The sequence below is a fragment of the Lepidochelys olivacea genome (genome assembly GCF_965140295.1).
Source record: "Lepidochelys olivacea isolate rLepOli2 genome assembly, chromosome: 4".
Lineage (NCBI taxonomy): Eukaryota > Metazoa > Chordata > Testudines > Cheloniidae > Lepidochelys > Lepidochelys olivacea.
The window spans coordinates 17044724-17058045 of NC_140414.1; the positions used below are offsets into that span (position 1 = coordinate 17044724).

General features: G+C 48.8%; 1 protein-coding gene across 1 annotated transcript in view; it reads left to right on the forward strand.

Annotated features, from left to right (window-relative positions):
* The first annotated feature begins 1691 nt into the window (after nt 1-1691).
* The window catches only part of BTC (betacellulin), a 30794-nt gene continuing 19163 nt past the window's right edge, over nt 1692-13322 (forward strand). Inside the window, exons 1-2 of the mRNA XM_084627369.1 lie at nt 1692-1851; nt 11448-11543. Coding sequence (XP_084483495.1) covers nt 1803-1851; nt 11448-11543 — 145 coding nt within the window. The 5' untranslated portion in view covers nt 1692-1802. The remainder of the gene's footprint in view (nt 1852-11447; nt 11544-13322) is intronic.

Sequence of the window (13322 nt, forward strand, 5' to 3'; positions counted from 1 at the left end):
GAATGGTCCAGCCATGCTGCAAGAATGACTGTGGTGGCAAAAACTTCTTTGGACTCTAAGTTGTGCTTTAGTCTTAGAAGCATATTTTTACTTTTTTTCGCTTGTAACCCTTTCGGTCCTTATTCCTCATGTGTGGTATCCCTTAACCTATGTCCTTTTGGTAATAAACTGGTTTTCCTTTTACCATAAACCAACGTGGTGCTCTGATGGAAGTGTCAACCCCCGTTAGTCAGCTGCTGTGCAGTCCCTGTAAAGGAGCAGCAAACGTGAGACGGTTTTGTGGGTGCCACAGTCTGAGGGGCTGAGCACTGCAAAGCAAGATGGTTTGGGGGAGCACTTGGGCCTGGGAGGTTGTTAGTGTCACCCTGCATGGCGTAACCAGGCCACAGTGCTGTGCGCACGTTGCCGGCACCAGGGCTCTGAGCCAAAGCTGCACCGCACAGAGACACCCAGAGTTACAGGGCAGGAAGTGACAAAACCCCTGACTGGGCTGGGTTGAATTCCAGAGCGTCACACACATCCCCTGGCCCCAAATCCCTTTTTCTCTATTTGTGGATGAGTTCTCTTTCCATTTACCAGGTTGGCATTTGCTATACATGTGGGCATACTGCAGACTCACCCCCTGCTCTGATCAATGCCAAACCTCCCCCTATCCCAAAGGTTTGTTTTATTATTATCACATTGACATAACAGAGATTTTATTAAGGAGTAATTAGTTGATCAACACAGCAGACCCAGAACAGTGTCAACCCCAAATAGTCAAAAGTCCTGAGTCATCCCCCCACAACTCAGAAAAATGGTTTAAAATCATGACTTAACCCCTCCCAATTTGCCTTCTGGTTTTTTAGCCTTCAGAGTTCACTTGCGTCATGTTTTAAATTTTTCTCTGTAACCAGGAGGGCCAGATGCGCACTTTTTAAAACATGAAAGCTGAGGTTCTCATGCTATCTCGTCTCTTGGCTCCAGCAGCTGGGACTTAAACAACAAAACAAAAGACCGCAAGAGGTGGGGTTAAAATCCCGATCGCTGGCAACTCTGAAAAAGAGAAGCAGAATTAAAAACAGGATGATGCCATGTTCCCATTACTAATATCCATGGGGTGTGTATGCAGCCCAACCCCTCTCTGTAGGGGGCTGTAGGGTATAAAGCCACATCCGCGCACAGACGTGCCCCAGTTTAGCTAAAGGTGTGATTTCAAACCAGTTCTGTTTTACACATACACACCCACACCCTGTGTCCACACTCTTATCGGTGTCTTTCATCAGCTTAGCTTGCAAGGTGCATGTTAAACTGATATGATTGTGCGTGTGTCCCCTCATCCCGCCAACTGCAGCCGTTTCACGAAAAGGTGTGATTTCACACCAGTTCCGTTTACGCACTCCCACACGGGCGTGGATGGGCACGAGGGTCCTTCATCAGCTTCGCGTGCAAGGTGCGCGTTCACCCCCCTGGGCGTGGTGCCCACCACCACCCAGCCTTGCACCCGGTGCACGGCGCAGCACCCGCCGGAGCGCCCCCGGCGGCCGGCCGCGCCGCGCTCGGGCGCGAGGCAGGCGGAGAGTTTCCATCAGGCCCCGGGGAGCGGGACTCCCAGCCCGCGCCGGAGCCAATGGGAAGCGGGCGCGCGCTCCGCGCCCCGGGCCGCCGGCAGGGGGCGGGCTCGGCTGGTTCAGTCCCTGCCCTGGCCGGGTTTAGTTGCGCTCCGCCGCGCACGGTGCCGGGCTGCTGCCGCTGCTCCTTTCCCCGCGCTGCCGGAGCGCTGCCTGGGGGAGGCGGCTGCTCCCTCTGCCCCCAGGGCTCGGATGGACGCAGTGGTCCTGGGCAGCGGCCCCGGGCTGCTGCTGGCGCTGGGTAAGGAGGGGACGGGCTGGGGGGGGAAGGGAGCAAAAGGGCAGCCCCCACCTGCGGCTGCAATGGGACAGGGGGGCCCAGGGGCGCTGCCGGGAGTGGGGAGTCGCTGCCGCCGTTGCGGGGGGATCCCGTGGCGAGGGAGAGCCCCGCCGCCCTCCTGGCCAGCTGTTTGCGTCCTGCAGGGCCAAAGCTCCCAAGTCAAACGTGGCAGGTTGATTTGGCCCTTCCTGGGGTGCCCAGTGGCTTGTCAGCCTGGCTGTTCGCCTGGTGACCTCGCCAGCCCTCACCCTGTTTCCAGGGGGTTGTGAGTCTCTTGGCTTTAGAAATCTGCCCTGAGCAAGAGGGGGGCTATTTTTAGCTGTAGAACAAACATTTTATTTTAAGGCACTTGAGAATTCAGGTTCTTCCTGCGTTTAAAATTATAGCAAAAGAAAAACAACGCTGCATGGTGTAACTAGGGGCTTTGTCTCCTGCCCCCCACCCCCTCCTGTAACTCAAAACGGGTTATTTCTTACATACTGACACTGTGTGGTCCTGGAGCCAGAGATCAGGGTTAGAGCATGGAGTGTATCTGGCTACAAAACTCCTGATGTGTCTTGTTTAAAAGCTGCAGTCTTCTGCATAGGCCCTTGGAGATATTTTCAGTTAAAACCCTCATCAGGTTATGGGGGTGAGGGTGGCTGCTGGAAAGGTGTGGTCAGAGCTGTGATCTTTGAGCAGGGGGTTGGACGAGATGACCTTCTGAGGTCCCTTCCAACCCCGATATCTATGATTCGATATAATTTTATGAAAATATGCTAATGAGTGTGAATATGATGTAACTGGAATATGCTTCATGCAAATTAGAAGGTCTGTGTTTGTAGCAGGCTAGCATGTCTGGCTCAAGCAGGCAGGGTTCTGGAGTCCCACGCTGGCAGGGAAAACGGGTTAGAAGTAGTCTCAGCACATCAGTTGGCAGTCCCAAGGGGTTTTCTGTGATCCAACACGTCACAACAGCCATTAGCAGTCCAAGCAGGAGACACCAGTAGAGAGTTGGGCTCCTTGACCAAAATAAGTGAAGAATCAGTCACCCTGTAGATTAAGGGTGCATTTATAAATGGCATGTGAAAGGTTAATAAGTGATTGATAGCTGTCTTACAAATGGTTGATCAGTTGTTATCGTCAGCACCTGGGTTATAACAATCAAGAACAGCTTTGACTGATGCACTTATAACCATGTAGAACACAGTACTGGTGTTGGTAACATGTATATAGCATCTCTTAATCCTTATTAGCTATTTATATTGAAGATATACTTTATAAAGTGTGGCCCCAAAATCTTCTATGCTCAAAACATGTCTTGTTTAAAGCTTTCAGCAAACAAAAAACCCCAACCCCCTTTAGATGTTTGATGACTTAACATCTGAGAATAAATAATAAAGGGATTTTTGGCTAGCATAAACAATGTGCAGTTTTTAACAAAATACATGTTTATCAGTTAATGGTTGAATTCCTGCTTATTAGCCTAAAATGCATGCCTGAAATGTCACAGCTGTTCCAGGCTCCTCTGAATGGTCCTTCTTCCATCTTTCAATGGAGTCCTTTAAATGATTGCTTTAAAAAAAGACCAAGAAAAAACTTACTGAAGGGGGAGAGAAAACCCCACCTGAAATAAGATGGGAGAAGCCTGGTAACTTTGAAATTAAACCTGTCAGAGTGGGCTCTGTGTTAATTCGGAACCGCTGACTTCTAATGGGAGCTCCATGCAAGTATTTGAGGGATGGATAGATTTACTGAGTTGTTAGCAAAAGTTATGGTTGCTTGACTCTCCCCCCCACCCCCGCCCTGATATAATATCAGCCCTAAAGTTGAACTGTAAAGGATTTTTACAAGACTTAGGCTTATCTCCTATTTTAGTCCTTTACCATGTATAAAGAGGGTCCAAAAGTCTTTTTTTAAAAATAATTTTGTTTTTCAGCCTTAGGCTTAGTCTGAACTTAAAAGCACTCTTCCAGTGGTGTACCTACATCGCACCAGGGTTTTCTTTGCTGCTTTAACTATAGTGGTATGTTTAGAGCAGCATCACTGTCCAGTGTCGACAAGGTCACCGACGCGGTGGGCATGTCAAGCCTTGCTCCTCCTGCTCTCCGTGGCAGAGCCAGGGGAGGTCTGGTGATGAGTGCTGCAATCGCTGTCCTTCACAATTGCTCCACTTTGCCTTTGTGCTGTCGTTTCGCTGCTTATCCTGTCATGACGCTGTCTCCCAGGGCCATTGGGACCTGAGGAGGGAGAGGAAATAAATTTCCAGCAACAAGCCCGTCAAGCCGTCTGGTACGTGATAAGGAAGCTAGAAAGGGCTCAAGTTCGTACTATTTCCCCTGTGCATGTTCCCTTCTGTGGGTTGGGTTGCCCTCACTGTCTGCAGAGGGACGGTTTTCAATTTGATGCGTGAGGGGCTTTAGACCTGCAGTTCTGTCCAGCATTAGTGTGAGGTGTGGGGCTTTCAGTGCTCATCTGTCCCATCAGGCTGAAGGTCTGTTCTCCGAGTACATGTAGTAATACGAGGGGAAGCTCCCCTGCGTCGTCATGGGGCTGTGCTCCACGTGTGGTGTTAGATACGTATTTCTTTGGGCACTTGGGATGGAATTAATCTTCCCTTTCCAATCTTCTGCCGTCTCCCATTTGCAGGGTCCTGCCCCAAGACATCAGACGATCCGGGTTGGTTGTTTTATGAATGCCTGCCCTGTTTCCCCTCAGTGCGTGTCTGTAACAATCAGTATCAATGGGCAAGGAGCATGCAGGTAGAAAAATAGACCCATCTCACTGGTGTTTTCATGGCAGGGTCTCCATTTTAAAGGCTTTGCTTTACCGAAGGCTGGATTGAAATTTTCTCCCCATCTCAGGGGGGTGGTGGTGAAGTAAGCTTTAAAGGTCCTGGGTTTTTTTTTTTCTTAAGCCCTTTTATGTATACTTCTAAAAAGTTGCCCTATAAAATGTTTTACCAACCTTCGGAAAAGTGCTGGATTCCTGCTGGTGTTATGGACATGTGAACACCGTATAGCACAGTCCACTATCCAGAATTCTGGGCTTTTTACAGGAGTATGAAAACCACCAGCAGAACAGGGACACTGTTCACAATCCCTTCTGAGTAACGCCATTTAAATAAACAAGTATGGCATGTTATATGTACATCAGCAGGGCGTGATGAATCCACTTAGCCAGAGTGAGTTGGTGGTTTTATCAGGTGAGAGATTCTGCTGATGGCAAAGGTTTCATTTGGGGGTGTGTGTGTGATGGGGTGGCAATTCGTGGTTGGATTTTCAAAAGGACTTCACGCCTAGCAGCTGCCAAATCCATCCACCTCAATGTAGGTGTCTTAATGTCTGCTGAGCTCTTTCTGGCTGTACGTCTCCAGTCCTTGGGGTTGCCGAAAGAACCTTCCAGATACAAGCGCGATGCAAACTGATGCAGCCTTGTCTGCCTGAGCTGGCAGAGAGACTGCTGCCTTATCTGGAGGGCTGCTAGCATAGAGTGGGGTGTGGAGGCGGCTGGGAAGGGAGCTGTCCCCCATTGTTACAATAGGATGCTGGGGAGTGGGATTCCTACCACTGCTTCAAGGAAGGTGCGCCAAACAACGTCAGCAGAGGGCTGTCTGTGTAGGGGACCCTACGAACTGAAACTGCTGTCATCCCAGCACGCACTGATTTATTGGCAAGGGTGGGGCTGCCCAGTATTAAGTGACTTGGAGGGGGGGCAGCATTCAGCTGCGGGGAGAGCAAGGTCTTCTGGGCCGAAGCAGTGGTGGTGCCCACCCGGCAGGAGACTGAGCAGGATAAGGTGTGAGTTGAGATGAGGGGGACGTGGCCCTTGGGGGATTTGGGATTGTGTGTCTGGGGTACCAGTGTGTCTTGGCCTGATGATTAGGCTTAGTCTGGGGGCTAGTAGACACTGAGTAACTTTTCCAAGCCCTATATACATGTGGTAATTTACTTTCTTTTGACATACTATGCAGCAGCATTGTCTGCTATTGGCTCTGATTTCCATCTGAACACACATTGCCCTGTCCTGGGCAGGGGGTCAGAAATGATTATTTCCAGGTATTCCTGCAGTGACAGTCTGCCAAGATTGCCACGCAAACTGTGAATTTGGATCTGAGTCCTAAGCATTCTCAGTAGCCTTAAAACCCATAGAAGCTAATGCCTGACGATAAGCGGGGCATTCTTTTTATGTGTTGCAGCTTTTTAGTGAAATCAGTGCAACAAGTATTTTAATATTTTGCTGGCTTTGGGCTGCTTTCATCCCTGCCCTGATATGCTAGATTTGAGCTCACCCATTTTAAATAAGACTTGTAAGTTGAAAGTCCACCGTCTGCACAGAGAGGAGGCACGCATTATTTCATCTGCCTTTGAGTGGAAGGGATTTGGCCTGGTAGATCTGGGTCTTTGGGGAATGCATGGCAGAGGGGAGTACTGCCTTCCCAGCATCAACTTGCTAAACTCCTGAGCCCTTTCATTACTGCTCCATGGGGTTTGGGCTGCATGGGTGAGGAGGGGCTAGCGGGTTTCTGTGCTTTTGTGGAGTCTACTAGGACCTTTAACATGCCAGTTGGGGTATAAGATGTGTTCATATGGGATTCTGCCCATTCAGAGATTCGTTACTTCTCAGTGTCGTGTGATTGAATAGAAACTGCACTACTCTGGGCTGTAGCTATCCTGCAGCGTGGGGATTTTTGGACTGGCAAGCTCTGTGTACTCTTGTGTCAATAAAATTCGTGTGTGTGCAGACAGTGTCAATAAAATTCGTGTGTGTGCAGACAGTGTCATTAAGAAATTATGCATAATATACAATTTTGTTTTGTTATTGACTGGCAAGCTAAGGGAGTTCTTATGGGGTTTGGCAGGAACAGGTTTTTTTATTTTTGCTGGAAGGCTCAAAAGAGTTGACGACAAACTCGGTTGCTTTGGAGAGCCCCACACCCTCCAGCTAAAGTTTGTAGGGAGCTAATTGTCCTGGACCCCATTCATAGATGTTAAAGCCAGAAGAGACCACTGTGTTTAATCATCTAGTCTGACCTCCTGGATAACCCAGTAATTTGTGTGACAGAGTGAATTATTCTTTTCTTCCAAGTAGGTGAATGCCACTGAGTCCAATAACTTGTGATTGGACGACAGTCCTATGAAAATGGGAGCCATGACCCCCTGTAATCAGCCTTTTAGAGCCCTAGTCCCTTCATGTTTACTCTGAACAGCCCTCCCACTGGCTTCTGAACAGAGGGGAAATGTCTTGCCCAAGGTGTCACAACAGGTCAGTGGGAGAGAGACAGCATCACCTCTCTCTTACCCAAATTGAACGTAATCCAACCAGCTGTCATCCAGGTCCTTATCTCTGCCAACCACTGGGAGAACAAGGAAATTTTATCATCCTAGCCAGGTTACTCATGGGGGTAGGCATGTGCGGGATTGGGCCCTAAGCATGGAACTAAAAATGAAGTTAGTTAAACTGGAAGCTTTAAGACAGAAGTGCCTTGGTATAGGTTGGGTGAGAAATACTTGGCAGGAAAGGCTTCCTGACATGGGACTGGCTCTATATTTAACACTTGCGACAGATCCTTGTCTCATTTGCTAGAATGTGATGGCGCTTGATTGCTGACGTATTAACAGTTCTGGAGAGGAGGGAGTTCTGCCTAGCTACAATTACAGTGGTTTTGCAGTGGCTTTATTTTGCTAGTCTAAAGTTCCTGAATTTGAGTCATATTAGACATTTAAGCCAAGATTTTCATAAGCGACTGACAATTTTGGCTGCCTCCAGTTCTAGAGACCCCATCTGAAAGGGGATTTTCAGAAAATGCTAGGTGCCCACTCTTTGAAAATCAGGTCGTTTTAAGGTGTCTGAAAATAGGCACCCAAGAGCTGTACTCAGTTGGCCTTGTAGGGCTGCAAGTGCATCTAAGATAACGATTTAGGCCCTGATCCTGCTGTCGCTTAGACTTACGCTGAACTTCACCCACGAGTAGTCTGACTGATGTCAATGGAGCTGGTCCCATGCTTGCATTCAACAGGTGGGCAAATGTCAGGGGATTGAGGCCTTAGCTTCCGTGTGGATAAACTGCCCAGCTGTGAGACGGAATGATCCCGGGATGAGTCCGTGAGTGAACATTGGATGCCAAGATTCTAAATTCTGTCTCTTTCGTTCTCCCAGTGCCCTTGTCTTAATGTTTATTACTGATGATTGAGTGGGAAAATATCTATATAGCTCTTTTTTTTTTTTTTTTTAAGGGGAGCAGTCAGGGGATAGTTCTGCCCCTGTGGTTCGAGCGGCTCTGTTGTCTGTGGGGGAGCCATGCCAGCAATTTGCATTGCCTCCATGAAGCTTGGCTTTGTGTGCCAGTGAGCAGGTGCTGGAGGCAGGCGGGGCTGTGAGGAGCCAGAAGGTATCTACTGCTGTGCTGACCCACCAACCTCTTCCTCCTGCCCACTCCTGCCCTGGCGGAAGGGGTGTGGGGATGCAGAAGCTACTGCAGTCTTCCCACAGGCTGAGAAGCAGCTCTGCCGGTTGAGAGGGGTGATTCTCTCCCCACCCATGTCCCTGCAAAGCAGGCAAGTGCTATCACCTTCCGTGCGGTCTGTGTTGCTCTGGCTGTGGGCGTGGTGGTATGGAGTAGGTGCATGTGCTCCGAGCAGATGCTGCTTTGCAGCCTCCTGCTTCCATGACCCTTCCCACTCGACTGCATTCATTCATGAGAGGCATGCCTGGAGAGGGTGCGGCCTGTTCCCAGAGAGACTGAAATACACCCAGAACTGCCCTCCCCACCACCTGCAAAGCAGTAACTCTGCCCTCTGTGCAACCATCTGGTTGGCAGAATAGCCCACCATCACCTTTATACGCAGTCGAGACTTTGCTCTGTGGACGCAGTACTGAGGAAGGGGAGGGAGCTGTCTCTTCTCATAACAGGTGTAACTTGCCGCTTCTCACCTGTTTCCCCTCGACTGCCCCTGGACGCTATTATGGCAGGCTTAAAATAAGGAAAAGAATTGTTTCTCTTGCCCTTCCCCTGCAATTATGCTAGATCAGTGACTGAGAACAGCAAGCCAGGCAGAAAACTCAGCAAGGCACGTATGTGAAATATGCAATATGTTAACTATCTGGGTACTGTATTCTGTATTTCCAGGGTCATGCAGTTGATCTGATGGATCTCTTCTGTTTCTAACTGTGGTGACCTAGGTGTGACACCCATGCTAAGTAAAATGGAAAACAGATCTATGGTTATCTTGACTGACTTTTGAACAGTGGTATAAAACTATGCATAAGGATAACCTACTATGGGCAAGGAGCTCTGAGGTTGGATTCTTCAAAGGCACCCACTGTTGATCTATGGTAAAATTCCCATTGACATAAATAGGAGCAGAGTTAGAAATACACGTAAGGGTAGGATTTTAAAAGTGACTAGTGACTTTTGGATGTCTCAGTTTTTAGGAATCCAACTTTTGAGATGCTTTGAAATGGCATCATTGTCAGAGGTTGGTTCTCAACGCTTTCTGAAGATCAGGTTCCTTCAGGTGTCTTGAACTGAGGTACCAAAATCACTGGTCGCTTGCAAAATGCCCACCATATACAATCCTGCCTCCTGGCCTCATGACTTCCCTAAGGATCTGTGGCACTCCACTCCCACATCTGTTCCTCTGTGGAGAGGAGAGAAGGTTGTTTCAGTCTTGTCCTTAATTTTTCAAGATGTTCATATGAAACAGTTCGGTCCATTGACAGAGCAGATCGTCAAGCATCTCTAAGGATAAAGCTTGATGCACGACCAAAGGCAATTGCTCTGTTTGAAAAGCCTCAAGAGCGGTCATGTAGCAATCCTAGTTCTGACTTAGCTGTTAATGGGTGATCTGACCCCCTTTTGGGTGGGATCCTTAGTTTGAGAAACGCTGATTTGAGGCACCTGGCATTGGCCACTGTCGGAAGACAGGATATTGGGCTAGATGGACCTTTGGTCTGACCCAGTATGGCTGTTCTTATGTTCTTAAGGGCTTTACGTGTTTATTTTGCCTTTTTAAAATACGTATCCCTGTAGTTTTTGTTGCAACGCTGTGAAATTTCAGATTTACATATCTGAAACCCTGAAATTCAAGATTTTTAAATGTGAAATTTACAAAAATGGACTGTGAAGTTAGCAGGGCCATGGTGAGAAGTGGTGGAGCCCTGTACTGCTGTCCTCTCTCTCCTTGACTTTCGGTGCCTGATCCTGCCTCCGATGGAGGTAGGGTGAGAAAGGAGCCTCATGTGGGTTTCCCCACAGTGGCAAAAGGTGGGTCAAGGGAGAAGGGAAAGGGGCCTGGGATTGCCTGCTCAGGAGAGGAGGTGAGAAAGAAAAGCCTCTGTTGTCAAGGCTCTGCCTAGAGGTGCGAAGGGCTCTGGTTCCAGTAATGAAGGGCTGCTTCTTCTGAGCCCTCTGGCTGCTTCCCTGCCCCATGCAGCATTGTGAGGAGCAGGGCAAATGAGTAGCTGCTGCTGCCCTCCCTCTGTCAGCTCTGAGCAGGGTAGGAGAGGGTGAGCTGGCTGGGACCCCCATGGCAGGTACTCCAGGGGGCCAGTAGCTGGAAGAGGGATGAAAGGGCGGGACGAGGGACCCGGGGAGATGAGAGTTGGCAGAGGCGGCGGCAGCGGTACCTACCGGTGCTGTGCATTTTGCCCTTCGGCTGTTTCCATCCTGTGTGGTGCTGGAAGCAGCACAGGCCTGTACTGGGCACCAGTCGCGTAACTTCCTGCCTTTTCCCCGGGCACCAGTGAGAATGCTGCCGTGGCCCAACGTTCTCACTGGGCCCAGCCCCTTCCCTTAACAGGGCAGTTCAGCCTGCCCCACAGGGAGAGCCTGACCCCCTGCTTTCTGAGCTCAGGCCCCTCTCTCCTATCCTGAGCTTGAAATATTGGCTGCCTGTGTCCTTGCTGGCCTTTCTGGGAGCCCGCCACCTCTTGCCAACTCCCTGCCAGCTGAGGGGGCAGGCCTGCCAAGGCCGCTCCGATCACAGTTTTCCTGTGTGATAGTGTGAGACCCTGCCCGATCGCGGCTGGGCTGGGTGTGGTAAGGCTTAAAATATTAATGACGAAGTATTTGCTTGAGTCTCTTGCTTGTGTAGAGGTCTGGCACGCAGGGGAGAGAGGCCGTGTTGTGTGGTTCCTAGATCACCCTGATTCACTCAGCGCATGTGTGTTATTTGCTAGTTTGGGCCTAATAGGAATTACATGGCCAAGGAATCGATCAGACTGCATGAGCCTTAAAGAGTAGCTCTCTTCCCTCTAACCTAGTAGTTACTTTCCCTTCATTCATTGACATTTTGTTGCTCTTATCCCATATTTCAAAGTGATAGAAGTAGGGGACATTCGTCAGGTTAGGTCCCTAATGAAACGTGCCGTGCCGTTGCTTGGAGCTCCATTCCGCTCCAGAGGTGACGCACGGGGAGTGGCCAGGAACGTGCACCAGAACTGTAAGTTAGGAGAGGATTGCTCAGGCCTTTCTAATTCCCAGCTAGCTGTCGGTGGTGGTGTATACCCCGCGCCTAGCCAGAGCAAGTGGAGCCCTTTGAAGACCCTGTTATAACCTCTTTTTGTTTTAATTGAAGGCCTAGCAGTTTTCAACTGTGTGGTTGCCGGCTGGAACGTGACTGCTGACTACGGAGTGAAGAAGCCCGTATGCAGCTTTCCGGAGGAATGTACAGGTAACTCTGTGTTATAACAAGATACCGATTCAGGTTAAAAACAGACCAATGAGTTGAAATGGTACAGTCAGTATAGGTCTCAGTGGTGCTACAAACAGCCAAGCCATTTTCAGTGCTCCAGTGTCCATCCTGGGGTAGACAGGCCTGCGAGGTGCATTACTGATTCTGCAACAGTATTTTAATAACTGTGTCTTTGTGATCTGGAAATGAAAGATAACGTTAACGTGCCCCTAGCTGTCTGCCTTGGGGATGTGGTAGCACTGTGTAGCACTGCGTACAGCTCCTGAAATAAAGCTCTTTACGCCGCAAACTGTTCTGGATTCAGTTTTGCAAACCATTTATCCCGTGCCCCACCAAAGAGCTAATTGGCCTGTTCCCGGCGCACACTGACAAGGTTAACGCTGGCCATGGTTCCACTCGGCTTCCTTATGATCATGCTGTTTGTTGCTGCATCATAAGAGGGAAAGTTCGAAAACTCTTAGCCTGAGCTGTCATTGGGCAGTGGTTATGGAATGTGTCGCTGGCGTTTCAGGCCTTCTCAGCTGCATTTAGACTCCACTCACGTGGTTGCAGCTCAGGCTATCCAGGAAGGGAACCCCTCCAGATCTGGTTGCCAGGACTGCAGTGTGCCAGGGATACTTTTGTATGCTTTCTGCATGTCCTTAATCCCAGGTTTTAGCCTTCAGATATGCACACCTGAGCCCCATTGCCTCCAGTGTCATTCATGCACTGGACCCAGGATGGTCTTACAGAAGCATCAGAACTGCCATTGCCCAAATGTGGGTCTGTTGCTACCTTGACATGCGCGCGCCCATCTCTTGTGGGCATGCATCGTAGCAATATGGGTATAGCATCATGCTCTGAAAAGAGCAGGAGACTTGAGGGAAAATCCCTTCGGGAATTGTCACTGCTCCCCAGCCAATAGTCTAATTCCCTTAGACTTATATATGTGTATATATACTATGTATGTTTATAAAAAAAAAACCAAAACTTTAAACTGGGCAAAATCAGATATAGGAATTAATTGAATTTTGGTGGCTTCCTGCCACCCGGTAAAATAGCAGAAGGCTACTGTCTGCTGGGATCAGGTCAGATGGGTACATCTTGGTATAATGTACCAATTCTTTTCTTTAGGCTCAGTTTTGTGCCCTTGCTCCTCTCCTGTTTGGAACAAAGCACCCAAATGAAATTAACCGAGATCTCCCCAATGCAGCACAGTGGTGCTGCTTGAAGATCTTGTTAACTTTGCTTTACCTGGTATGGAAGCGAAGGCTATCACTGGCTATCACCCTGGCTAATGGTAGGAAGTGGGACACTTACAGGCCAAACTTGTATGGCAGCAAGATGACAAAGTATCAGCCACTTGCACAAAAAGGATCAATGCAGCAAAAATTCAGTATCTACTGAAAAGGGACTTTTAAATAATAAAATCCTATTTGCATTTTAAAAAATAACACTATAAAGGTGGGATTTTCTAAAGCATTCAGCATGGGCCTTACTTTGCTGTCATCAAAGGCAGTGGGAGTCTTATCTTTATTTCAGTGAGAGCCGAGTTAGGCCAAGGAGATGTGAAAATCCCTCCTACAGTTGTATCGTTACAATTTGAAGAAAGAGAAACTAAAGCAGCATGCACACTTGTGACTTTGTTAATAGGCCACACTTATGTTTGTTGGTAAGAATGTAGGAAGAATTTAGAATGGCCTTCTTTAAAGAAATACTCCAAACCAAGAGCAGCAGTATGTTAGAGAGGTAAGTTAGATTCATTTCAGCCTTATAACC